Below are 27130 nucleotides of genomic sequence, written 5' to 3'. Positions count from 1 at the left end.
CGGAAGAAAGAGGAGGTATGGAGGAGACCAGAGAGTCACCAGAAGGGTAAGATCATCATGAACTCTTGTTATTGCATCAAACATCTAGTAAAACAACCTTTTCAGGACAGCCATGTAATACTTGAAATAGTAAGGTAAACACCTCTTTCCAGTGAGCCAACTGGTTCTGTTTGACCCAAATGGAACACAACCTAAATTAGCATCATAACATGCCTTCATTCTGCCGATCTACAAACTCACAATGCCTCGCGCAGGCGCAGTGTGAGCTTTTAGGATCGTTATTCTCGTTGTAAAACACTGCTGTACAATGAAGTATAAATCAGGCTGGAAGAAATATGAAACCACTAATTGTTTGTTGTTGTTTCAGACGGTCCACCTCCTTTGAGCTAGGAGTGAGTGGGGATGCTGAGAGTTTGTGGAAAGCCAACTGTATCTATGAAGGTAAATACCAACACAAATGCTGCAATCTCTAACTTCCTATTACAGAAGGTTCATGAAAGAAAGGTTTATCATTGCTATGTCATGTGTGACACAATTATAGACAGTCCACATATGATTTATAGCCCTTAAGTCTGTCCCTGTGATCAGCTTAAACATGTTATACATCATTTGATATCTGAGTATTTTTGTTTAATTTAAAGATCACAGGATTCACTTGAGGTTTAATTTGATTTGCAGTTTTAAAACACAATACACCTTCACAGTAAACAGCACACTGCACAACATAATAAAGGTGTTGATTTAGTATATTAAAGATGTAAAGTGCAGACCTTAACAAAGTAAAAAGCGTGTAAGGTGGATGAAAGCCGTACAGTCACTGTCTGTAAATGACTGTGTATGTACAGTATGAACTTATGTGTGCATGTGCCTTTGTTGTGTCTATTAGTTGTCTGTATCATCACAAAAAGCGTGTGCGTGTGCCCTGTGCGTGTGTGTGTGTGTTCAGGACAAACGCCACTTCGAGCCAAGGAATGGCTCAATGTGGTTTCAGAGCTCACATTGCGATTGCACAAAGGTACACTGTAGCCTCCAGATGTGTGGTACACTGTTAGCCCCCAGATGTGTGGTACACTGTAGCCCCAGATGTGTGGTACACTGTAGCCCCCAGAAGTGTGGTACACTGTAGCCCCCAGAAGTGTGGTACACTGTTAGCCCCCAGATGTGTGGTACACTGTACCCCCCAGATTTGTGTTACACTGTACCCCCCAGATTTGTGTTACACTGTAGCCCCCAGATGTGTGGTACACTGTACCCCCCAGATTTGTGTTACCCTGTAACCTACAGATGTTAGCTAGCTGTCTCCCCCCAAAAAACTCTCTACCCTCACCTCACCAGATCCCAACGATCCACCCAAAAAAACAGCTCTGTACAAAAGGAAGTCAGAAACACAGTTTCTCCAAACCTTGAAGACATAGTCATAACATAACAGGAAACAAAACAAAAATATCTTACAGGAAACACCTTGGGGGGTTGGATTCAAAAATGAAAATCTCAAAGTTAGGTTATACAGAGGAAGATTAATAATAATTATTATTATTTGTGAGTCCGGGCAGTGTGGGCAGCCGGGCACAGATGCTATAAAATAAGTGGCAGCGCAAACGAATGGGCGAAGGACAACCTACGCAGGACAGTATCCATGACAATGCATGCAGGGCAGTATCCATGACAACAGGCACGTGCAACACATAGACATCAGAGGGGGCTTGAGCCCCTGCCCTTTTATCTGTCTGTAAAAACTGCCCTTTCCAGACCATAAGTGCAATTTTTACTATGGTGAAAGAAATGCAAATGCCCTCTTTCCATGCCATACCTGAAGGCAGCATTCAATAGAATTGCCTTGTCAAAACTCTCCTGAACTTGAATGCAGCATCTTATGTTGAAAGAATCGCCCTCTCTGTGTAGAAATCCATTCCGTTACGCCACATCTCCAGTATTGACTTGGTTATGCTTAGTTCAGTGTTGTTTCACACACCGAAAATAGCCGACCTCCAAGCGCTGCGACACGTTGTGAGCTTGGAGGTCTGCTATTTTTGGTGCTTCCACCAAAAGGCCCGTGTGGAAATTCCAGCCCATGCCTCTCTAACATTCTCTGCACGTCCCTGCATGACAATGTACGCAGGACGATATCCATGACAACATTCAACCACACTTCAGAGCTCTATTCACATTGCCGATAGATTTACACAGATGTAAACAATTCAGTTAGTTGTTGCGACCGTAGGTCGCATTTACTACCAAAACCTCCACCGGCTGTCTGTCTGTGAGTGAGTCCGTCACACGTCACACGTCACACTTTTTCCCTGCTTATATCTCCGCACCCGTTGACCCGATCCATGCCAGATTTTACACACACACTCCTTGCCTGCCAAACTACAACCTCCAAGGACCCCCGGAGCCCCAGGGACCCCCAGGTCCCTGGGGGACCCCCAGATGTAAAAAATGACCAAATGTGCAAAAATGACCAAATGACCTCCCCAACGGGGCTGCTCGCGGGGAATTCCCGGGGACCACCGACTCCTGGTGCTCCAGAACGGATGCAAAAGTGGTGGCGCCCCCAGTGGAGGACCCCCTGCCACTGCAGCGCACATAAAATGCCGTAACTCGGGCTAGGAGCGTCCGGGAGAGCCGGGGCCGGTACCTATTCGTCCGCCAAGGCAACGCGGAGACCCCAACCCTCATTTCTCACATGGCCCTATTCTAGCGCCACCTTCAGGCCGATTTTTCAAACACATTTTTGGACACTGCTCCTACAGTTTTTGCCCTAAAATCACGAATATCACTACACAGCATGTCTACACTCATGTGATCAACATGGATCAGGAAGATTTTGGAAAAACAAATTTTTGCCCTATTTGTGGAGATAAGCCACCTACGGTCGCTTATCTCCCGATTAGGGAGTCTTACTGGTAAGTATATACTAAATTATTGCGACCGTAGGTCGCACTTACTACAGAAAGCTCCACCAGGTGTCCGTGCGTCAGTCCGTCACACGTCAGACGTCACACTTTTGCCCTGCTCATATCTCCGCAACCGTTGCCCCGATCCATGCCAGATTTTGCACACACACTCCTTACCTGCCAAACTACAACCTCCAAGGACCCCCGGAGTTCCAGTCCCTGGGGGACCCCCAGGTGTAAAAAAAATACCAAATGTGCAAAAATGACCAAATGACCACCCCCACGGGGCTGCTCACGGGGAATTCCCGGGGACCACCCACTCCTGCTACTCCAGAACGGATGCAAAAGTGGTGGCGCCCCCAGTGGAGGACCCCCTCCACTGCAGCTCACATAAAATGCCCTAACTTGGCCTAGGAGCGTCCGGGAGAGCCGGGGCCGGTACCTATTCGTCCGCCAAGGCAACGCGGAGACCCCACCCCTCATTTCTCACATGGCCCTCTTCTAGCGAGACCTACGGTCGCTTATCTCCCGATTAGGGAGTCTTACTGGTATTATACCAGTAAGACTCCCTAATCGGGAGATAAGCGACCGTAGGTCACTTATCTCCACAAATAGAGCAAAAATGTGTTTTTCCAAAATCTTCCTGATCCATGTTGATGACATGAGTGTAGACATACTGTGTAGTGATTTTCGTGATTTTAGGGCAAAATCTGAATCGGCCTCATGGTGGCGCTAGAGGGCCATGTGAGAAATGAGGGGTGGGGTCTCCGCGCCGCCAAGGCGGACGAATAGGTACCGGCCCCGGCTCTCCCGGTCGCTCCTAGCCCGAGTTACGGCATTTTATGTGAGCTGCAGTGGCAGGGGGTCCTCCACTGGGGGCGCCACCACTTTTGCATCCGTTCTGGAGCACCAGGAGTGGGTGGTCCCCGGGAATGCCCCGTGAGCAGCCCCGTTGGGGTGGTCATTTGGTAATTTTTGCACATGTGCTCATTTTTTACACTTGGGGGTCCCCGAGGGAGCTGGGGGTCCCTGGAGCTCCGGGGGTCCTTGGAGGTTGTAGTTTGGCAGGTAAGGAGTGTGTGTGCAAAATCTGGCATGGATCGGGGCAACGGTTGCGGAGATATGAGCAGGGCAAAAGTGTGACGTGTGACGTGTGTGACGGACGGACGGACGGACGGACGGACACCTCGAGCAGCTTTCAAGTATATACTAAATTATATTATACCAGTAAGACTCCCTAATCGGGAGATAAGCGACCGTAGGTCTCGCTAGAAGAGGGCCATGTGAGAAATGAGGGGTGGGGTCTCCGCGTTGCCTTGGCGGACGAATAGGTACCGGCCCCGGCTCTCCCGGACGCTCCTAGGCCAAGTTAGGGCATTTTATGTGAGCTGCAGTGGAGGGGGTCCTCCACTGGGGGCGCCACCACTTTTGCATCCGTTCTGGAGTAGCAGGAGTGGGTGGTCCCCGGGAATTCCCCGTGAGCAGCCCCGTGGGGGTGGTCATTTGGTCATTTTTGCACATTTGGTATACTAAATTATATTATATAATACAATTCTTATACCAATTATATTTTTCGATGAATTTAGTACAAAGGACCCCAATGGAAACAAGTCTTAGTGCTTTCTTGAGTTTAAAATCCTCTTAGCAGACCTTGTATTTAACTGTACTTTCCTGTGCCTTTTCTTTGCAAACTGTAAAGTGTTCAGTCAATCAATCAATTTCAGAATGTTCCTGCTCCTGCAGAAAAACTGAGCAGAGGATTAAAGGAACATAATTCAAAGGCACAGATATTTAGAATGAGTTAAGAGGAGAAGTGTCCTTAGGCCTGTCTGCTAGACTTGATGAGGGCATGGCTGCACGACACTGAGCTGGACTAAAGACAATTCTCCAGGCAATACCTTAAGGTTCATGAGGAGGTGTCCGCTGGATTAGCAGTCCAGGCACATGCCACATACTGTAGGCTCTGATTCATGACAGCGTGTTGTGGGTTCAGTTCCCGATCCCGACGGCCTTTGCTGTGTGTCACTACCCGTCTCGCTCTCCCTGTTTACTGTCTACAGTACCTACTGTACTATGAATAAAGGCAAAGAAGGCCCAAAAATATATTTAAACAAATAAATAAATAAATAAAAGAACTAAGGGTCATGATGTAATTCTTATATACGACTGTTTAAAAGTAAGAAAGAAAATTGTCAGAATCTTATTCTAGTTAACTACATGACTTTAAACAAAAGATCTGTGTTCATAGTTATTTCTGTAATAGCTAAAGACACAATTGAGTCCTGACATTTTTGCACTGTCCTCAAGGATGAGGGGATAGCCAGCAGACATTCAGTAAAGTAGACGGTACAAACCCCAGCAGGATAGACACTGGAACTGGAGAGATAAGAGCTTTTTCGTTTGACTGAATTCAACCTGGTGACTGAAATGATAAAGAGTTCCACACTAGCTGCTCCAAAATAGTAGAAATGTTTATACACCCCCTGTTTGTCCTGTTTCCTGTTTACTTTGTGAGTGTGTGTGTGTGTGTGTGTGTGTGTGTGTGTGTGTGTGTGTGTGTGTGTGTGTGTGTGTGTGTGTGTGTGTGTGTGTGTGTGTGTGTGTGTGTGTGTGTGTGTGTGTGTGCACACACGCGCGCGCTCGTGCGTGTTCGTGTTCGTGTGCGTGCATGTTTGCTATCCGTGACTCCCTACATACCAAGAATAATTCAGTGCCTCTGTTCCTCCACCCGTAGTTCCCACCAGATTAGTAGCCATTATCTTTTAGATGTTATAGGCATATCAGAGTATTAGAGTACTACAGTTAGCACTAGCACTAAAGCGGACTAACAGCCAACTATTAACAGATTTCCGGCGAGCAACACAGCCATGTAACAAAGTATATATTAGCCTTCAATATGGTTTCATTTGCCTCCAGGGAATGCAACGCTCACACCAACAGGGACTGCAACGCTCACACCTCCAGGGACTGCAACGCTCACACCAACTGCCAGTCAAGACCAGGCCAGCATTTCTGAAAATGTTTCCAGGCCAGAAGCAGTAAGTCCAGGTGAGAAAGAGCCGTCCGGTGTGGACGGGCCGCCGAACGGAGACCTGGTGTTGGGTCTGAGAGCGCAGGAGACCCAGGACAGTGAGACCTACTACAGCCCCGAGAGCACAGCCGCTCCCGAGCTGCGCAGGAGTCTGGACGTGATCTACGATGATGTGCCCTCTGAGAACCAGCTGTCCCCGATGGAAGGTGAGTGGGATTGTGTATGCGTGTGTAATAATAGGCAGTGTATAAGTGGCAATACCGCAATTTAGAAATACTCTGCTACATGTAAAAGTCCAGGATTCAAAATTTACTTGAGTAAAAGTACAAAAGTATTGGTATCAAAATGTACTTAAAGTGCCAAAAGTAAAAAGGACTCATATGTAGAATGTCCCATTTTCGAATGTATAAAACGTATACAAATGTTTTAGCCGATCTACAAGCTCATAGATCTTGTCGATCTTTCAAATGGTAGAAATGAATATAGGGCTGAAAGTGGTTAATGTATGTATGCTCTGCTGGCGCACTATTAGGCCATATTTGGCTATGAGTGCACAAGGCACAAACTGACATCTTGACAGAGTGCTGTCTAGTTTGAATTCAAAATCAAATTGCTTCCATAGACAAAAAAAAAAACAACAACAACAACAACATTAAGGTATTACTGAGAAAAGCAAAATTGAATTTCCCTTATTTGCTAAAACAAGCTTGGTGAATATGGCAACATTGATGCTATGTCAGCAGCTTTGAAGCATATGACTACCCTTATTGGATGTTCCTGTCTAAAATAGCATCCAAGTATTATGTATTCATGGTTACCGTTCCAATAGTAGATATATAAAAGTGGAAGCTGTCAGGGTTAGACGTTAAAGACAGTTTTAAGTCTCTGTATATGTGCAGAAAATAGCGTTAGCTGTGGAATGAATACAAGTCAGTGGTATGTACAACATTCTGTGAAATGTACAACATGTACAACTATTGAGGGTTGGAGTGAAAGGAGAAAGAAAGGAAAGAGGTGTTCAATTTAAATGTTATAATTTGTACTGTAGCCCTGACCTGTACTGACAAACCACTACACAATACGTGTTTTGCCTAAGATGACTGTACAGTTTTAAATGACATTTGAATACAATAAAAAAAGCACTCCTTTTCCCTGCCAATCTTGAGGAAAATACTACCTACCATTTAGTATCTAGTTTGTACCTATATGATTATGTGCATCTAATACAAAGCATACATACAGTATTGCCAAAGTTTTTCCTCTGCTGTTCTGTAGATCCAGATGACATCTATGAGGACGTCCAGAGACCAACACCAACACCTCGTTCAAACAGCAACGGCTGGAGCTCCAGTGAGTTCGAGGATTACGACGAGCTGTCGGACGGCGAGACCAAACCTCAAGCCCTCAGCAGCAGCAAGGTAACAAACACCAAACGCTTGTCCTTCACTGGGAAATCAATGTACATTAATCTGCATCTGTAGGACCAGGGACAAGGGCACAGCTAAACAAAGTTGAGCTGGACATCTGACGATACACAAAAAGATCTGTATTCAGACCCCCACATGTAAAGTGGTCTGCCATGACTGCCAAGATAATTCCTTAAGCACATGAACTGAATCACATATAGGGGGGGGGGGGGGATTTATAAATCCATTGCATTGCGACAACGCTTTGCAAAACTAACCGTCGCTTCCCATCCCTACCTTAGATTCAGCAGTAGCAGTGGTTCTTTAATCTTGATATATCTACTCAATTCAACTTCAACAAGTTTACAGGTGTAAATCAGTGGGTGATTTTTTTTCTTTTTTTGTGCAAGCTCCCATCATTTGTAGTTTTGCAGGAAAGGGAAGAAGTATAGAATAAAGAAAAAGAAAACTGCTCAGTGTTCAAGTGCAGTGAAATTACACAAGCAACTGGAGCAGGTCAGATATATCTACATACATACAGTATATACAGAAAAAGGCAATGGTATACATTGAAGGTCTCCCCTCAACTTTTACTGACTTGTAAGGGTCCATTTAGACCCCCATAAAGGAACCTAGAGAGTCCCTGAAATCCACTTTGAGAACCACTGCTGTAGTTTGAAGAATTTGATTGATTGAAGAATTTATTAGAAGTTTGCAATAGAAAAAAGTACAGTTTCATGACAGTACAAATCACTGGTACAAGGTCAACTAAAAGGAGATCCTAGAAAGCAGAGGCTTATTTCCACAGGAACCACACTATACAGAAAGGTACTGTATGGTGTAGTCAGGTTCGCCTGGCAGTTATCCAGTTAAACCTTTTCAGCTGGCTGAAAATGCTGGCAGTGTGCAGTGCTCAGATCTGATATTCTGGTACAGAGAAACACTTTATATTTTTCTATAATGCAGAAATGAGTAGCCACTTTTCTTTGTGTCATTGCATTGTTTTACCACTAGATGGCAGCGCAGTGCATTTTATTCTCTAGGTGACAAGTGTTCCACAAGAACCCTCAAAACATCTACTGTAGCTGGAACAGCATATTTGTCTTATACTTAAAGTAAAAGTATCAGAAATGACTCTCTATGCAGAATGGTCCATTTCACATATCATATTATTGATAATTAGTAAAGCCTTTGTGTGTTCATCACTTTAATCTTGGAGCTGGCAAAGGTGGGCTGATTGTTCATGCTGCTGAGTAGCTTAACCTATAATACATCATAACTAGCCCTTACCCGTTCAAAGATATGAGCTCCGAAATGATGTGCAGTGTGTGGGTTATGGGATGTGCACTGTGCACACAGTATATGAGGGATGGAAAGTAACTTTAAATGGTGCTTGCATGCTAATATGTAGGAGCATCAATGTAAGAAATACCCGTTCCATTTAACGGCTACAGAGATACTGTGTACCGATCTGCATGATATTTGGACAACATCTGTAACAGGGCCAGAACCCCCCCCCCCCCCCCCCCCGCCCGCCCGCCCGCCTGCCTGCACACCCCCCCCCGTGTGTGTGTGTGTGTGTGTGTGTGATTGTGCATGGCCTGAACAACAGCGCCCCTCCCTTAACATGTGTGGTCACAAAAGGTACTGTAGGCTAAATAGATATAGATACACCATAAAAATGCTAATATACAGCATACGATTTGTGAAAGTGACAAACGGGCTTCACAGTTATGTCAGGTGTGTTCATATGCTGATGGTGATGCGATTTCAGATCAATTGCTCCAGCCACCGAGGAGAAACGCTGTGACAGACAGACAGACACTCACTCACTCACTCAGACATTCGCAAAATTATAGTATAGATATATCTAATGTACAGTACCTTTGTGTTAATCTAAATATGCCAAGTAACTTGTAACTAAAGCTCACAACTAATTGTGGAGTGAAAGTCGAAAAGTATCAAGACATGGAAATACTCAGGTAAAAGGCCCTCAAAACTGTACTCAAGTAAATGTACTTTGTTACTTTCCAACACTGACTGAGAGAAGCCCCTGGTTGAATCAGCTTACAGTGAACACAGCCTCTGTGTACACTGGTTTGAGGAAGTGAATATAATGTATATTTTTGGTAGTCCCTTGCTCCGTCAGCAGTCTTTCTCACTTCCTCTTTGTCCCTGTGAAAATAGCTGATCTACAAGTTTACAACGCATCCCACCGCAATGCATTGTGAGCTTGTAGCTCCTAGATCGGCTATTTTCAGCATGTGAAATCAGGCCGTGATGAGTGACCCTGCTTTCTCTGTCTGTGTTGAATGAAGTGATGAGCTGTTGGAACTTGTTGAAGACATCAGTGCATCAGTTTTGCAGAGACAGCAGGAGACCATTTAATGGATTTTCATATCTTTGAGAAACTGTCTGGTCTTCATGTGGATTTTTGAATAAGGGATAAGGGCAATTGGGAAGTCTCGTGTCGTACAGTAGGTGTCACGTCTGAACCATTGATTAATGGAATGATATTGATTTAACAGTGTATTGTTCATAAAATGACAACATTTATGAATGTTTATGACTTAGAACCTACTGGTCCCTTGCCTTAGTTTTACTATCCTTTTTGAATTGACACCCTCTCCTCTCCTCCCTTCCCTTCCCCTACCCTGCTCCTCTCCTCTCCTCTATTCCAGCAGCCTCCAGATGTGCGCCGTCTAAAAGATCGTTGTGCACAGACCAAGCGAGATCTGGTGGGCCGTTGGGGTGCATGCAACGTGGTCAACATCAAACAGAGCTGTGACTTCAAGGTAGGAATCTGAATCCATATGGGAGGTCTTCCACTCTGCTGTTGTGTAAATCAATCCTTTTAGTTAAATTAGTCAGCCTTTATAATCACACTTTGAATTATCTTTTTTACAATCTTGTGGATTTATTGGTAGAAAAGCAAGTATTTAATTCAACATTTAAAACATTTAGCGTCCGTTTTCATAATAAATGTTGACCTAATATACCTTTAAAGCTGCATTCCGGAACGTATTCATTTCTCTCTACTCTTGCATTGAGACATTTAGACCCTGGTGTCGGCTAGGTTGGTTGTCTTGTCAATAGTACTGCCTAAAGCTCATAAGCACAATACATTGAAAAAGATCTATGAGAGATGCAGTGAAAAGAGAGAGAAAAAAAGAAAAAGATCTATTCCTTTCATCTGTATTTTATTTTATTTTATTTTATTTTATTTTATTTTATTTGTCTTTCTTTTTTTGCCATTCAGGTGCAGCAGTTTATGAAAGCAGCTAGGCATGGCACTCAAGACGGACTGGCAAAGACAAAGCTGGCCATGATGCATAAAGTCTCTTTCCTGCAGCGAAAGGAATCTGCAGGTAATTGGGATGAGGGATGAGGGAAGGTAATTAGGAGGTAAGTGACGAGAGTAGTGGCTTGTGGTACAGTATATTGTTAATATGGGATTTGTTGCTGGTACAGTTGTTCAATGCACTGCTTAACACTCACCTTACACCCTCTATCGGTGTCTTTTTCAAGTGAGTTAAGATGGAGTTAGAACAAAAATTATTGGAAAAAGGTCGAAACTAAATTTCAAACAAATAAGTAGCAGAGTGGTCAGTACACAATAATATTATAATATATTAAATTAACACATTTTATAGTGCACGGATAGACAACCAGTGAACATTTGAAAAAACAACATTTCCATATACATAAATATCTATCTTTATAAACCTTCAACCAATGAAATGTATTAGACTAAATAACTACATTAACTTGAAAAAAAAGGATACTAATGCTACAGTACATACATCCTATGGAAAATGATCGATCAGCCAACCAGACTGATAATGCTGAATGTATAACATATATGTGCTATATACTACCTTGCCTTTGTAAGTGAGGTCCTGTTATACATATATTTAGTTGGCCTCATGAATAAAGCTATTTTCTCTGTTTGATTCCCAGGGGAAGGCGAGGATGATACAGGTTATATGGATGTCTTTGTAAATGAGCTAAAGCATCCCCCACCCCAGCTCAGTCCCATGCCCGAGGGTCTCAGCAGCCAGCAGGTGTGTGTGTGTGTGTGTGTGTGTGTGTGTGTGTGTGTGTGTGTGTGTGTGTGTGTGTGTGTGTGTGTGAGTGTGTGTGTGTGTGTGTGTGTGTGTGTGTGTGTGTGTGTGTGTGTGTGTGTGTGTGTGTGTGTGTGTGTGTGTGTGTGTGTGTGTGTGTGTGTGTGTGTGTGTGTGTGTGTGTGCGTGAACTTGTATCACTATACTTGTGAAGGCCAAATGTCCGAACAAGCATAGTTGATTTTGAGAAATGGACATTGTGAGGACCATTTCCCTGGTCCTCACAAGATTACTGAGGCACTACACTGTCTCTATGCATTTGATGTTGCGTTTACCTTGCTTACTGTAAGGCACTCTGGATAAAGAATGTCTGCTAAATGACTAAATTGTAAATGCCTTAATTGTGAGGGTGCAAACTAAGGCTTGTGTGGATAATGTGTTTCTCTGTTGCGTTGATTCTGTCAGATTGTCCGGCGTCACATTCTCAACTCCATTGTGCAGAGTGAGAGGAACTACTTGGACTCTCTGAAGAGAATCCTACAGGTTAGAGACTGCACTGCAGAAGACATGGTCGGGTCTTAGTGTAAAGTTTAATTCCTGAAGGACAGATGTTTCTTCATGATCTCATCAAACTCACACTAATAAGGCAGACACATGACTCTGGTCCATGGCATACACATCATCATTGATTTTTGATTTGTTGTTTGCTGTTATTATATTGTTTGCTATTATTATATATACCTGTACTGCTGCATTGTCTGAAGGAAGCCAAACAAAAATAGGTTTTACTCTTATGTACCTGTACAAAAGATGTAACAATAACATACAACCTTGAACGCTTGAACCTTAAAATATAATAATGACTATAGACTGAATGCTGTGATACCACACATCAAAGTGTACAGTGCATATTCGTGGTTGAATAAAGCACGGGAGAGTATTATACTGTGTTGTCACAAAATCCCAAGTGCATCCGTACAAAGCATAAAATCCTCTATGAACAGGAGTGAAAACTAACACACTGTTTTGCTCTCAGGAGTACCAGAAGCCTTTGTTGGAGTCCGACACTCGTCTCCTGAACCCCAAAAAGGTGCGCCTCATCTTCCACCGGCTGCGGGAGATTCATCAGTGTCACTCCATGTTCCAGATAGCCCTGGCGTCTCGCGTGGCGGAGTGGGACGTCAGCGAGAAGATCGGGGATCTCTTCGTGGCCTCGGTGAGTCAGACCGCAAAGTGCTACTCCTGACTTATTTTGAAAGTCACTCCATAATAACTTCCTCATTTTTTCCTTCCTAATTTACCTTCCCTCCTTCCTTCCTTCATTTGTTTATTTGTTCCTTCCTTCCATTATTATTTTTATTTTTTGCTTCTTTCATGCAGACCTCATGCAGTCCTCCAACAGAGTGCAGTCTAGTTTCTGTACTTTATTTCCTTGTTTATGGGTTAATCTTCCTATATTTTATTAGTGAAGATTATAGTCCCTGGTGTTGTGGGTATTGTCACTGTATCTTTTTTAAACGTTTGAAGAGAAGAAAGCAACCTTACAGAATAAGATACAGACCTAATGTATCATGTAATACATACCTGTTGTGCATGAATTGAAATGTACTAAACAAATAAACTTTCCTCCCCTTACTTTCACAGTTTTCCAAATCAATGGTTTTTGAAGTGTACAGCGACTACGTGAACAACTTCACAAATGCCATGGTTCTCATCAAGAATGCCTGCCTCTCCAAACAAGCTTTCCTGGACTTTCTGAAGGTGCTCCCGCTGGTTCTTCCTTGGTCATTGTATGATTTTGTTAAATATATGATGTCAACAAGTTGTTGAATTTTGTTCTACTTCAACCTTTTGATCATAGAAAAGTATAGAATGTACATTTCGATTCATTGCAACACCACAGAGGCAGTAATTAATCCATGGGGGCAACATTTGTTCGGTGCATAAATGTTGAAGGTCCTCCTGTTTCCAACTTAGCAATAATGTCATTGTGTCTCCCCCTCAGTAGAGTACAATAGGTGGCTATGTATGAACACATACATATGGCACATGTGACCATCTATACTACTTTATATCCAAAGTTTCAGAAACAGTTGTCAGTGCTTTGAGAAGATGTAAAAAGTTAAAATTCTAAATGAAAAAAAGTGAGGGACACTGTTGAAATGAGTCCAAAACGGAGACTAGATTCATACTTCATATTGTTACTTCAATTATGCACAGAAGAGATGACCAAATATTCATTCCTCCCATTTTTGAATAAAATTCAATGAATTTTGTTTCCATTTTATATAAAAAAGGAAAAGAAATGAAATGAAAAGAAAAGAAAAAAGGGCAAGGCTTGCTTCAGCCTAATTCGGACTGAGCCCACTTTACTTCCGTTATAAATATATACGTTCAATATTTCAAAGGATATAGATAGAACATTATGTGAAGAGATTTGAGGCTGATCGGTCCAGTGAAATACACATGTACAGACGACTAGCCTCCTACAGAGGCACGCTGTAAAAACACCTCATATCAGTGCCATATTAATTGCTAAGCTATCCCTTGCTGTGTGGAGTACTGATAAGCTTTCTGTTTGCATGTCTCCAGAAGAAGCAGGTGGCCAGTCCAGACAGAATCACTCTGTACGGCCTGATGGTCAAACCTATCCAGCGTTTCCCACAATTCATTCTGCTGCTACAGGTCAGTAGCCAGGCCAGAGTGGCCTGATGCCTCATTCATAATAACTCTGCAATACGACGGCGTCGCTTGTCTCAATGATCAGCTCGTTTTGGGGGTCGACACCATTAAGTATATTAGACTTAAAGCTACAATCCGTAAGATTTATGTCCTTCCTAGGTATTCGAACCCAGGTCTCCAGCACGGGAGGCAGAATTTCTACCATGGAGAGCTGAGCTCCATGGTTGAGCTCCACTACTTGACACCAGGGTATACAGTGGAAGAGTAGGGAGACCACCTCCAGTCACTGCTCTTCATATTGTATTTGCATATATTGTAACCAGATTGGTTACAATAACTTTTACTCATCAAAATTAGTTCTGGATTGCTTTAACACAATAACTTTACATACCATGTTTTCTCCCTGAAGCCTGAACCAGAGTTTGTACTTTTTTAAGACTGGCTGTGAATACAAATACATTTCACTCCCAATGGCTGTTTACACATTCACACTATTGCATAAACACACGCAGATGATGTGACATGATGTGATAGAAATACATTTACAGAAACAAACGTTCATCATATCGTATTGCTGACTAGTTTCACATACAAGTTGCATGATTACGAGGCCCGTTAAACATTTTCTAATAGGAAGTAGAAGCTCTGGCAGGAAGGGCCGGGACCAGACGTGCTCCGTCGGGCGTGACGAGGTAGAAACCCCAGCGCTTTTTCTGGGAGTTTTTCAGTGGTGTAAATAACTATCGTTTACATTACATTAAATACATTACTTAAGTACTGTACTTAAGTACCATTTTGAGGTATTTGTACTTTACTTGAGTATTTCCCATGTCCAGTACTTTTACCTCTACTCCACCACATCTCGGATCCAATTATATTGTACTTTAGTTACTTTTTTCTTTGCAGATATAAATTATAATCTTATAAAACATACTTTAACCTTTAGCCCTAATTTATACCTAGGCTATTAGCCAATCTACAAGCTTGTAGAGCTGCTATTTTCAAACATTTTAGTATTTTTACTTTTGGTACTTTAAGTATAATTTGATACCAATACTTTTGTACTTTTATTCAAGTACATTTTTAATTACAGACTTTTACTCTACATAAGTACTACTTAAGTTTACAGTTTAGGCATTTAGCAGATGCTTTTAATCCAAAGCGACTTACAATAAGCAGATAATACATCACTATAATAAGCAAGATAATATGTCAGTACATCAACAACAATATAACAAATGCATAGGAATATCAATCTAGAAAAACAATACCAATAATAAACAATAATTTCCACCACTGGAGTGTTTTGTGTCAATGAAAGACTGGATGTTCCATTTGAACTGTAACGTCGGAGTTCCCACCCAAGGGAAGTGAGAGGCTGCTCTGTCTGCTGTGGCAGCGGCCTCCGTATGGCCCTCTCCTCTCTCTGTACCCACTTCTCTAAAACAAGAACAAAGACAAAACAAAGCCTGGGCACAACTTCTAACCCATATACTGTACATGTATACTTGATGTCTCTGTGCAATAATAAACACACACATTATATACATTTACATTCACATGTTCACCCCAAAATGCATTTTGTAAGTCTTTGAGGCTTATTCAAATACAGGTTTTCAACCTCATAAAACATATTTATCTGTAATGTCAAGCACGTTTCCTCCCTCAATGCTCATACACCCAGTAATTTATGTATGCAAGAAACCTGTCTATAATATGTTTTGACGGACTCTCCTCAACGATGTGTCGTGTCATGTTGCGTGTCGTGTGTCAGGACATGTTGAAGAACACTCCGAGGGCTCACCCGGATCGGCTGCCCCTGCAGATGGCTCTCACGGAGCTGGAGACGCTTGCCGAGAAACTCAACGAGCAGAAGCGTCTGGCCGAGCAGGTGGTGGAGCTCCGGCAACTAGCGCGCAGCGTCGGAGACCGCAGCCTCAGCAAGGTGACTGTAATTTATATTTCTCAGTCAATAACTTTAACATCAAATAATAATCTAGGATTTTTCAAACTCAGTAGAGCTGGCTAGTCTATGGAAAGCCTCAAATTTTGACCGCCCTTTACTTCATGGAACAGTTTGCATATCCGTTAAATTGAACAGAGAAGGGTGTTTCTCCAGCAAAGGCAAATATTAGGTTAATAAACAACTTTCTAGGTTACAGTTTTTCTAGATTATCAGTGACAAGAGAACACAATGTAAACACACTATGCATTTCTTGCATGATGTTCAAGTAAGGCATATGTTTTTTAGGGATCTCGCTCCGGTCTGATCTATAACCTAGTCAAGTGTCTCTATTATTGGCATAATTTGCAAACATTTGGTGGAAAAAAGCTGATTTACATGCTCACAACGCTGCATTGCAATGATGTTTTGTTAGCTTGACAGCTTGTAGATGGGCTATTTTCGTCAAAGAGATTTGGTGTAGAAAAAAGGGGGGACCAAGTGCAGAACCCTGGGGGGACACTGGTCAACAAAGTATATAGGGTTTAAGTGGTTAAATGCCCCTCTGAATGTCTGTCTGTTCTTACAGTCTGCCCCGTGGTACATCCAGCCATCAGTCTGTCTGTCTGTCTGTCTGTCTGTCTGTCTGTCTGTCTGTCTGTCTGTCTGTCTGTCTGTCTGTCTGTCTGTCTGTCTGTCCATATATCCACCCATGTACCCATCTATGCACCTAGAGCAGCAGATCAGATTAGTGTCAACCTTATGAGCTTGGTTCCACCACCAGTTTCATTCCAGACCGGGTCCTGTGTTCTGTGTTAGCCATCCTTAATGCCATACTGTAAAATCAGGGGTGTTCATTTATCTTTCTCTCCCTCTCCCTACCCCTATCTTTCTCCAGCTGTTGAACTCAGACCAGAGGCAGTTCATTCACTGTGAGATGCTGACTGAGATCGTGTACGGGGAGAAAGGACAAGTTGTCAAGTCTAAGGAGCGCAAAGTGTTCCTCCTCAATGACACCCTGATCTGTGCCAACGTTAAGTGAGTCTCGTTCCCCTTGATATCTTATGCTTTTGCATCAAATCTTTTATTTCTTTGACATGCTACTTGTGGTTTGAAAATTTATGTTTTGACTATCAGCTATTGATTTGTTTCACAATTAGCTTCACAATTAGACCTTTTCAAAGATCAGACATCAGACACATAGTCATTAAAGTGTCTTAAAGCTAATTAAAGCATTATACTGTATGCCCTCAAATGATTAATGATTCAGTATATGCTTCATGCATTATATAGTTTCTCGTGCTCAATCTGATCTGAAGAATGGATGAATAATGGTGTGTCAATTTATTTCAGTTATTCCTTCCTAAGGATTGTGATTATTCGTCTGAACTTGTTTATGAAAGTTTATTGTTTCTATTGCTATTCTTTCTGTGTCCACTAGGGGTCCCCCCGAGCTCACTAGCCTGGTTCCCATGGGTCCTAAGTACACAGTGAAGTGGAGTGGGCCGCTCCAGCAGACACAGGTGGTGGAGGTGGGACAGGAGAGCTTCCAGATCAAGGACGGCCTCGTCCAGCCACGGGGCACAGAGAAACAACTCAACTCCACCCCTAGCATAAATGGTAAAAGACACAACACACACAAAAAAAGCTTGTTCTAAATACAGATTATGCCAACAATACAAATATATCCATATGGTGATAAATAATACACAAAGATTTAAAAGATTTGCCAGCATCAAAATGTACCAGTTTATCAGTTATAATTATTCATCAACACAACACGATCACATATGTGTAACCATTTTTATGGGATTATGGTATCTATTTTTTTTAACAAAAATACAAAAATTAGCTTTTCAAATGCAGAAATGTTAAAAGAAATAGCTGATCAACAAGCTCACAATTCATCGCATCCTGACACGTTGTGGGTTTGTTTATCTGTTTTTCTAATCTGTCGTATACGACCAGTTTCCAGACCAGGTGGTAGAAATGACTGATGATCTCCCATCATAATTTTCTTTTCACGTTCTGCTTTCTTTGTATATAATAACAATAATAGTGTAGTGTAGTGTAGTTTTATGTGTTAAAGGAATGAGCACTGGACATTGTGTGTTGCAGGTAAAGTGTTCCTGGGTCCTCCCAAGTTGTACCAGGAGCTGCAGGAACTGCAACATGACCTTGGTGTAGTTGAGGAGGTCACCCTGCTAGTTGGCACACTCAACGGCACCTACCAGGTAGCGTTTCTTCTCACTTTACTTTATTCATACCGAAGCCTAAATGTATACTTTGTTGTATGACAGTGTTGCTCAAAAATAATGACTTACTTTCAACAGGGTCAATAGAAATTGCACACAAGCTCTGTTGACTTGATTTCATTCTTCACGATGACAATAACTTGCGTCTTGGCTAGGTCTATATAACTATGTCAATGTCATGTAGGACGTTTTAATTGTATGTCGCTCTCAGCACATAACAATCTTGCCTGAGGAGCTCAAACTTTCACAATAAGCTACTTGTTCAATCCTATTTCACGGTTATAATAAGGCCTTTAGTTCTATAATATCTTATTATTTGTAGCATTTGTTTTCATGATAATAAGCTACTTTTTGATGAATGTTTGCCTATTATGACAATAACAAAGACTATGGGGTTAAAGATTTTCTGTTCTTCATTATGCACAGAATCTGAACACCACGGTATCTCAGGACTGGTGTCTAGCACTTCAGAGACTCATACGCATGAAGGAAGAAGAGATCCAGTGTGCCAACAAGTGTCGTCTCCGTCTGTCCATACCAGGCAAACCTGACAAGTAAGTTCTCAACTTCTTTACTGCATGGTACCAATCCATTGTAGAAGAGGACTAGACTGACCCAGTGCCAAATTCTGTGAACACACTGCCACTAGGCCAAGGATGTAACTCCCTGGATATTTTTTCACATACAGTATCGTGATTTTGTGCCCTGCAGGTCTGGTCGTCCTGTCAGCATCATGGTGGTGTTCAACACTCCCAGCTCCCTCAGTAAGATCTCCTGGGTCAACCGACTGCACCTGGCCAAGATTGCCCAGAGTAAGTGCAGTACCTGCCTAACGAACCTTTGAACGTACATATTAAGATGGCTTTAGTCCAGGGTGCTCGGGTGTCGCAGTGGTAAAGTAGCTGCCCACCTCCGTAGAGTCTGGGGGTTCGAACCCACCGCGGTGTAGCCATCAATTGGCCGTGTTCGGGGAGGGAAGCCTGATATTTGTCTTTAGACATACTCCTACGGGCTAGGGCGGCACCTGTCAGCGGGGAGAGTTGGGCAGGAGGAATAGAACGAAGACTCTACGTCCTCCCAGTGGGGGCTCCTCACTGGTCAGTAAGATACAGCAGCAGGGACAACACAAAAAATCTAAGACAATGCAGAGATGCATCTAGAATGCATCTATATTTGTAAGATTACTGTGATCCTGATCTCTGAAAAACAGCAGTTTATTGGTCCCCTGGCAGTAAGTATGTATGAAACAGGATTCAAAAGCCCTGGGAGAAGCTGTATTGAGCTGGAAAGGGAAAATGGTGTGAGCATTGTCTTGCATACTTGAATGCTGGATATGAGGTAGAAAGCCATGTAGATTAGCCAGCCAGATTAGGGTAAAGGGTGCAAAGATTATTCCTATTTGTCATGACACTAGTACCTAATGATAAATTGGGTTGTTTTTGATAATAATAATTTATTATATAATACATTTGATTTATATAGAACCTATCAAAAACATACTTTGCTTAAAACTGAATAAACAAAAAGAAGAAAAACTATTTTAACATGCATAGTGAAGGCAATCAAAATTCATTACGATTATGGCAATGCCTTGCGGTAGAAATATGTTTTATGAAGTGATTTAAAAGATCACAGTCTGAGCTCCTCAGGCAGGTTGTTCCAGAGTTAAGGAACCCTGGCAGCAAAGACACTGTCCCCTCTCCATGAACAACCAGCAGGGCCTATAAGGAGCACAGGATGTGCACAGACTGGTGTTAGTAACTCTAACATACTGTAAGTAATCAGGAGCTAGGCCATGAAGTACCATACCGTTTTGGGGTTACAGAGTTATTTTCCATTGACAGGAGAGGAGAACACACCAGGCTGGGATTGTCCCGAGGACGATGGCAGGACCAGAGCTCCATTCTGGTGTCCACTGTTGGCCTGTCGGTTACCCATATTAACCAACAAAACACAGACACCCAAGGTAGACACATTTGGTGTTCAAAATACATACATTAACTACTTTATTTGATATTATGATGCAGTGGTGGATACAGAACATCTTATGTCTGGGCCTGGGATTTTAAAGCTTAGATATGGTGCCACTCCATGTATTTGGAAAAACAGAGTGCTCTTTCTTTGTACTTTCTGACATGTCTGACTTTGTACAACAAAGATGGCTGGTTGAAGTGTCATTGCAAACTGTGATGGCTGTGGCTTCTTTGCTACAATGCTACTCTATAGATTATTCAACATCCAACTACATGTAACAAAACAGGTTATAATACCATTTATCTTTTTTATAGCCTTACTGCCAAGACCATTCTATAGGTTCAATAACAATAGAGATTAATCACTTCAGCAAACAAACATTGCAACACTAAAATGCCATAGTCAGCTACTAGAAAGAAAGTTCAGGTTTTTAGTCCGATAAATTCCTCACATCTGTTGTCACCTTATGTGAAGAAAGGCCCACTCATTAAACGGGAATCATACATTGGTAGTATTACAGTATACAGTATGCAGGTCAAAACCATCCTCTAGCCCCCTCCAAGATTGACTCAAGGGGAGCACACACTGGACGCAGGCGGCTGCGCAGCGTTGCGCCGCGGTATCGACGCACGTGAAGTGCCGCGCGGTATCCCCAATTGGATGTTGCGATGTTCACCGCGCGGCAACGCTGGAAAAATAGAACAGCGGCGTATCTGCGCGGCAGGCGAGACGGCAGACTGCCCACGTCTGACGCCGCCGGTGTGGGTTAGTTCATTGAAAGTAATGGGCCGTATGTTTTGACGCGCCGCTTCCGCGCCGCCTCCGCGCCGCCTCCGCGTTCAGTGTGTGTTCCCTTTAAAGTGAGCCTATGTGTCAGATTTCATCAGCAACTCTGCAGATGAAAGGCACATGCATAATAGACTTAAATAGCTATATGTTCCGATAGTAATCATTGCTATAGAGTGGTTTTGGTTACGTTTGTACACTGAGTTAAATTAACAACAATGTCACTGTAAAAGTTTCTTCATTTATTTATTTTGATGTTGTTGCAGCTGGAAGCAGCTCTTCACAGTCCAGCCCAGTGTGCCCTCCTGGGTTTTGGTGCAGCCAGTACCTCTCTTCCACAGGGCTACCTCTGGGTGAGTATAGCATGTAGGATGTAGTCCTGAGGATTACTTCCCTCTTTTTACACTTTCAGAGTCAGATTCACACTCAGGATTTGTCAAATAATTATACTGGGCAATATATTGGCATTTATTGTAATATTGTGATGTGACATAATTGTTATCTTTTCCTAGTTTTAATGGTGGCCTAACAGTAATGTGATGCAATTTTCCGAACAATTTAGGTATTACTATTTGGTCAGAAATATCATGATATTTGATTTTGTTCATAATAGGAACAAAATCATTATGGTCCAGGCCATGATCACAGCATTGTTGTTTGAGGCTAAGCTATTTATCTAAATTGTACATGCTGCGCTCCTCTCCTAATGAGAGAGTCTATGACTGACCAGGCCTTCATGAACACATTTTGTTGGGTTTGATTTTACATGATCAGGTGGCCAGTGGAGGTAAATGCCAGAACCAAGGCCAGCTGGAGATCTTCTCCCTCAACCATACAACACCCCGCCTGGTCAAGTCCATCCAGGTGGGAGCCCCGGTCCTGTGTCTGGAGTATGTGACAGAGCACTGTCCCACCACGGAGGAACAGGAAGCCCCCGGTACAGCCAAGACAGGCAATACAATCTGTGTAGGCCTGCAGGATGGCAAGTGAGTCAAATTATCCTCTTACTCAGTAAAATCCTCAGTGTTGATCATTTAAACTTAAGGGTCTTTAGACAAGATTCAGCCACTAGATGGTGCACAAGGTTCTTTATTTCCTTGATTTATGCTGCAAGCCTTTAATGCAGTTTGCTGCATTGTAATGTCACCTACCTACCTACACACATCTCTAAAGAGAAAGAAGTACCTTTCTCAACAAAAACACATCAAAAACAAAAACAGACCTCAGCTTACAGATGTACACATACACATCTTTTTAAAAACTCAATGGATGTATTTTCTTTGTATTATTCATCTGCATACAAATCTTATCAATATCACCTTTAACTATAAGTGTATACAATGTTATATTTGTGCACTCTCAATGTTAAAAATCGACAACACTGAAGATTTTTCTGTGTATGTGTTACGATATGGACAACATGTCAGTTATCCAGCTTTGCTGACTCCTTCTTTGTATTTATCAAGTAACAAAAGACAATAGTTTTTCAATACACCACGCACAAGTCGTGAGTTTGCCTTTGTGAACACGCTGTTGAGGAGGCTTTTCTTGACCATGCCAGAATCCTGGTGTACGGTAGCATGGACACGGCTGTCCAGTGCTTGCAGAGCTTCTCCAACCCCGATGGCTGTCCAGTGCTGTGCCTCAAACACTCAGGGATCTTCCTGTTTGCCGGACTGGCCAATGGAAAAGTGGCTGTGTACCACAGACAGACTGGGGGTGAGTGACCGTCACCAAACCATATGTGCCTTGTGTCTCTATACTGATGTTAAACAGAGCAAGTATCAAATAATAATGATCCAAAATTGCTTGATTGTTTAAGAAGTAGAATTAGAAATAAAACATTCTAACAGACGTTGCTGATTATTAGATGTATGGAACCAAGAGACTTACTGTGCCCATAGTTTTTATATATTACTTTTCAATACACCCAGGGAGACCCTGTGTCCAATAACCATCTGGTGAATGTATACAAAATATAATATTTTTGCATCACTACAGCATCTTGTCAGTTAGTCGTTAGTGTACAGACCATATGGTCTGTGGGGGCCAGTACATATTGTGCGATCACAGGCCACATTCCAAATATTGCTGACAACGTCAAGACTTTGTTTTCTTACCAAATGTAGCTGCCTGCACATGATATTGGCTTTAATCACTACTAAACAAAAGACTATAGCAATAGCTGTTACAAACATTGTGAGTTGAGAGAGGCACCTTCCTGTCTCAGTCATCTCTCGCAAACAAGTGAAACTGAGGATGAGCAATGGACAGTGCTGCTAGAAAATTGTCAATTGATAACTCTGCATCCATCACTGTGGACTTTTCTTTCAGAGAGCCTCTGGGATCCTGAGTCCTGCACGCTGGTGACTCTGGGTACTGCTCCCGTCCGTACCCTCCTCACCCTGGAAGACTGTGTGTGGGCCAGCTGTGCCAACCGGATCAGCGTCATACAGAAATCTAACCTCCAGATTCAGGTGGGCAGTGTCACCACTGCACAAACCAAAAATATTGATAAAACACAGACTCTTGAGACGCTGTCTCTACATATTAAGCTTCATGAAAAGGCCAACAGTAACAAATAATGTTGAACTATTATATTTTACCTGCCAGAGTGTTATCATGCAAAATGTGCAGTGTATGAAAAGAAAACCCAAGAAAAGCATCATCCACCATAGTTTATGGATCAGTTGATTTCTAGAGAAAATTTAACTTTTGATCAGAATCTTAAGAAACTTTGCTTCATTGTGTAATGTGTTCTATGAAAAAGCAACATTTGAAATTATACATTTTTAAATGGTAAAACATGTATTAGTAAATATCTCATCTCATCTCTTCTTTTCTTGTCATATGCTGCAGAGTTTTGAAGCCCACCCAGATGCATCATCCAGTGTGACTCACATGATGCGCTCTGGCGGTGGGGTGTGGATGGCCTTCTCGCAGGGATCCTCCATTCACCTCTTTCACACTGAGACTCTGGAACACCTGCAGGAGATCAACATCTCCACGCGCTCTGCACATCTGACATCTGCAGGCAAGTTGTTGCACTCATGGAAATTTAAAACAGGAAGAGGTACTAATAATGTGCCTTGAGGAACCCGACAATTACTAGAACGTTTCAGAATGTGATGGAGTATGTTGTATGTGAGACATACTGTATGAGATGAAGCAATAGCTGCTGTGTTCTTAACACCTTCTAAGCCTGGCCGCACTCCCTCGGACTTCCTACTGGGTCCCCTCAGCCAATCGTCTATTCCCGTACTTCGCCGTAATTTATGAAATTAATCATAATTTTTTGAAAAATACAGTCGCAGGTCGTGCTCTGTCTCTTTAAGAGATGTTGTGCAATCGGATCACGTCAGAAACGTGATGACGTCATCGGCTGGCTCTGCCACTGGCTCCACGAGCGGCCATTACGTTCCCCTTCACTGTGTGTGCTGCAGCCTGGTTTAGCCCATCCCCCCTAGTATACCGACCAGACGACAGGCGAAATCAAGGCTTCGGAATGAGTGGAATACATGGAATTAGATCGATGTGCGTGCGACGAGGACGTAATGTACTTTCGAACGCTGTTTTTTCTCGCGGATTACCCCATCTCGCTCCATGCAAATGAACGGCAGAAATACAGCCAGCAGCAGCTTCTAAGTAAGTGGCCGCCCAAACACGTAGTGTGTGCACGTCCTGCTGGCTTGCACTGAACGACCCGCGCGCGTTGTTTATCATTTGGTGTGTTTGTTTTTTAAAATATGTTTATAAATAAAACGCTGATTGCACGGCAGTACCGGGGTTCAGGGGGTTCTGCCGCGGCTTAGAAGGGTTAATGACACACCAACATTTATTTGACTATTGATTATGCTGTGCGGTCAAGCACTGACTGGTAGGTTATCGTTTCCATTTAACTTTCCATTCTCTGCCCTCAGGTATTTGTGTCATTCATTATACACTTTTCTTTCACAAAAATAAAGCAAAAACTGCTTAAATCTGGCATAATGAACTTTGCGCTAAGACAAAGTATTTTTCAAATAAAATCTTTACTTTAACGTATCTCTAAAACCATATTCAATTTTCTCAAATGTTTTCATGCATAAGAAGCTATTGCTTGAAGTGATAAAACTAAGTAGCTGTGGTTAACTAGTAATAGGAACGATAGTATTGTACACCAACTCATCACCTTCCGTGATTAAGGTTCTGTTAGCGCATTAACATGGGTTTTTATATTCCAGGTCCAGGCACAGTCCAGGTCACCAGTTTGCTGCTCTACCAGGGACTGCTATGGGTTGGCACTGCACAGGGTCTCGTCCTCACCTTTCCTGTGCCCACACTAGAGGGCATTCCAAAGATAACGGGTGAGAATGGGCTCTTACTTACTTACTAGGCTGGCCTGGCATGTAGGGCAGCAACAAAGGATCTCCTCTCCTGTCGGTTTTGGGCCAGCGTCTTTATAGAGCCCCAGGTGTGATGCAGGGTCTTCAGCTCTCCCTTCGCTGTCCTACACCAGGTGTTCTTTTAGGTTTACCATCTGGTATCCAGTGAAGTGCAGTTTGGGTGATGTTGTCCTGCTCTTTACGGATTACATGCCCAATACATTTCCACTAGCCTCAGCATGGGAGAATCATCACATGTGAATGAACAATGTTTCTCAAATTATTTGTCCCAATTACAGATTGTTATGTTTCTGATATATGTAAACAGAAATGTGTTGTCTTTTGATTCCTGTGTTCTCAAAGCTTTCCTGCAGTAGTAGGTCATTTCAGGCACACCGGCGGCATTCTGGGAGTAAAATGTTTCAAAAATGTGTAGTCAGCTCCACCAACCTGGAGTACAGTAACACTGGCATCAATCAGTGTGTTGCCATTCTGAAACTATGCCAGAGCTACAGTAACTGTCAGTATTTCAGAATGACAAGTGAACACACCAGAAAATCTACGGAATAGTCTACTGCCAAATTTATTTTAAATAACAAAACTTGAAACTTGAGTTATGATAATACTCTGCTAAAACCTCAAGGTATACGCGCAGTCTAGTGGAACAGGAGACACCAACATTTCGCTGCTTATACCTGCAAGAGTGAGTGACTATCGATTCTTTTGTTTTGTCCCACAGGTAAAGGAATGACATCGTTGAACGCTCACTGCGGTCCTGTCGACTTCCTTGTGGCAACATGCAGCACACTATCGCCAGACATGCTCAAAAGAGACTCGCTCGGCAGCGGCAGTGACCAGGGAAACGAGGGAGTGGAAGGTGGAGGAGGTGGCGGAGGGGAAACAACGGGAGGAGAAAAGAAAGGGAGGGAGGAGAGGGTTAGTGTCCAGAGACATACCTCCTTTGACTCTGCATTGGGTTCCCCGCTAATGGAAGACAAACCCAGGGGGGTTCTGCTGCAGTACCGTCTCCGTTCCACCAGCCAGCTACCTGGGAAGCTGCTTACTGCAGAGCCGGACAACCAGCAGTCCCCCATATCCACGCCAGAGGACTCCCTGGAGCACAGCCCAGAGGACGGCTCCATCTACGAACTGAGCGAGGACCCTGAGGTGTGGGTGCGGGGTCAGCCGATAGGCTTGTCCAGGGAGGGGACAAACAGACGCAATAAGGTCACCTCGGCGGCCGTCTTCTCTGGCGGGCGGGGCTACCGCAGACTTGGGGAGGGGGCTTCAGCAGCCAGCTGCAGGGACACGAGTGACAGCACACTGCTCGTCTGGCAACTCCCCCTGACTTTCTGCCAGTGAAAGACTATTTGGATTTGATGCAGTGCCACACACACACACACGCACACCATTTTTAACCCTAACTGTAAAGCCTGAGTTATACGTTTTTGCATCCCGGTGTTGCACAACTAAGTTAAAATCAGGCATAACTCTAACCCTAAACCTAACCTCTAAATGCCAAATCCTAACCCTGAGCCCCAATCTGAACATTTTCCTAATTGCAAGTTTAACTTGCAGAACGTGAAGGCCCGGAAAATTGTCCTCTCAATGTCTATTTATCAAATTCTATTATACTTGTGGGGAGCTCTGACTGACAGAAGGAGACGTTTCAAGAATGTAAGCGGTACTTGATAGATTCACAGACTGCAGCATATTACCTCCCAGTGCC

General features: G+C 43.0%; 1 protein-coding gene across 1 annotated transcript; it reads left to right on the top strand.

The window, feature by feature from the left end:
* The first annotated feature begins 406 nt into the window (after nt 1-406).
* Nucleotides 407-27082, top strand: LOC308291144 (rho guanine nucleotide exchange factor 10-like protein). Its single transcript, XM_080733087.1, has 24 exons — nt 407-441; nt 5814-6134; nt 7204-7346; nt 10016-10129; nt 10594-10702; nt 11295-11398; nt 11864-11941; nt 12435-12614; nt 13043-13159; nt 13991-14083; nt 15855-16025; nt 16921-17060; nt 17464-17642; nt 18141-18256; nt 18704-18831; nt 18989-19089; nt 20122-20243; nt 21304-21390; nt 21812-22023; nt 22599-22756; nt 23372-23514; nt 23897-24071; nt 25261-25383; nt 26141-27082. Exons 2-24 carry the CDS (start codon nt 6128-6130, stop codon nt 26761-26763), a joined length of 3423 nt encoding a protein of 1140 aa, XP_080589213.1. The 5' UTR covers nt 407-441; nt 5814-6127; the 3' UTR covers nt 26764-27082.
* Nucleotides 27083-27130: the final 48 nt, after the last annotated feature.

Source organism: Nannobrachium achirus (assembly GCF_963921795.1).
Source record: "Nannobrachium achirus genome assembly, chromosome: 9".
NCBI lineage: Eukaryota > Metazoa > Chordata > Actinopteri > Myctophiformes > Myctophidae > Nannobrachium > Nannobrachium achirus.
Note: the sequence above shows the minus strand (reverse complement) of the source record. Positions and strands in the feature narration are given on the sequence as shown.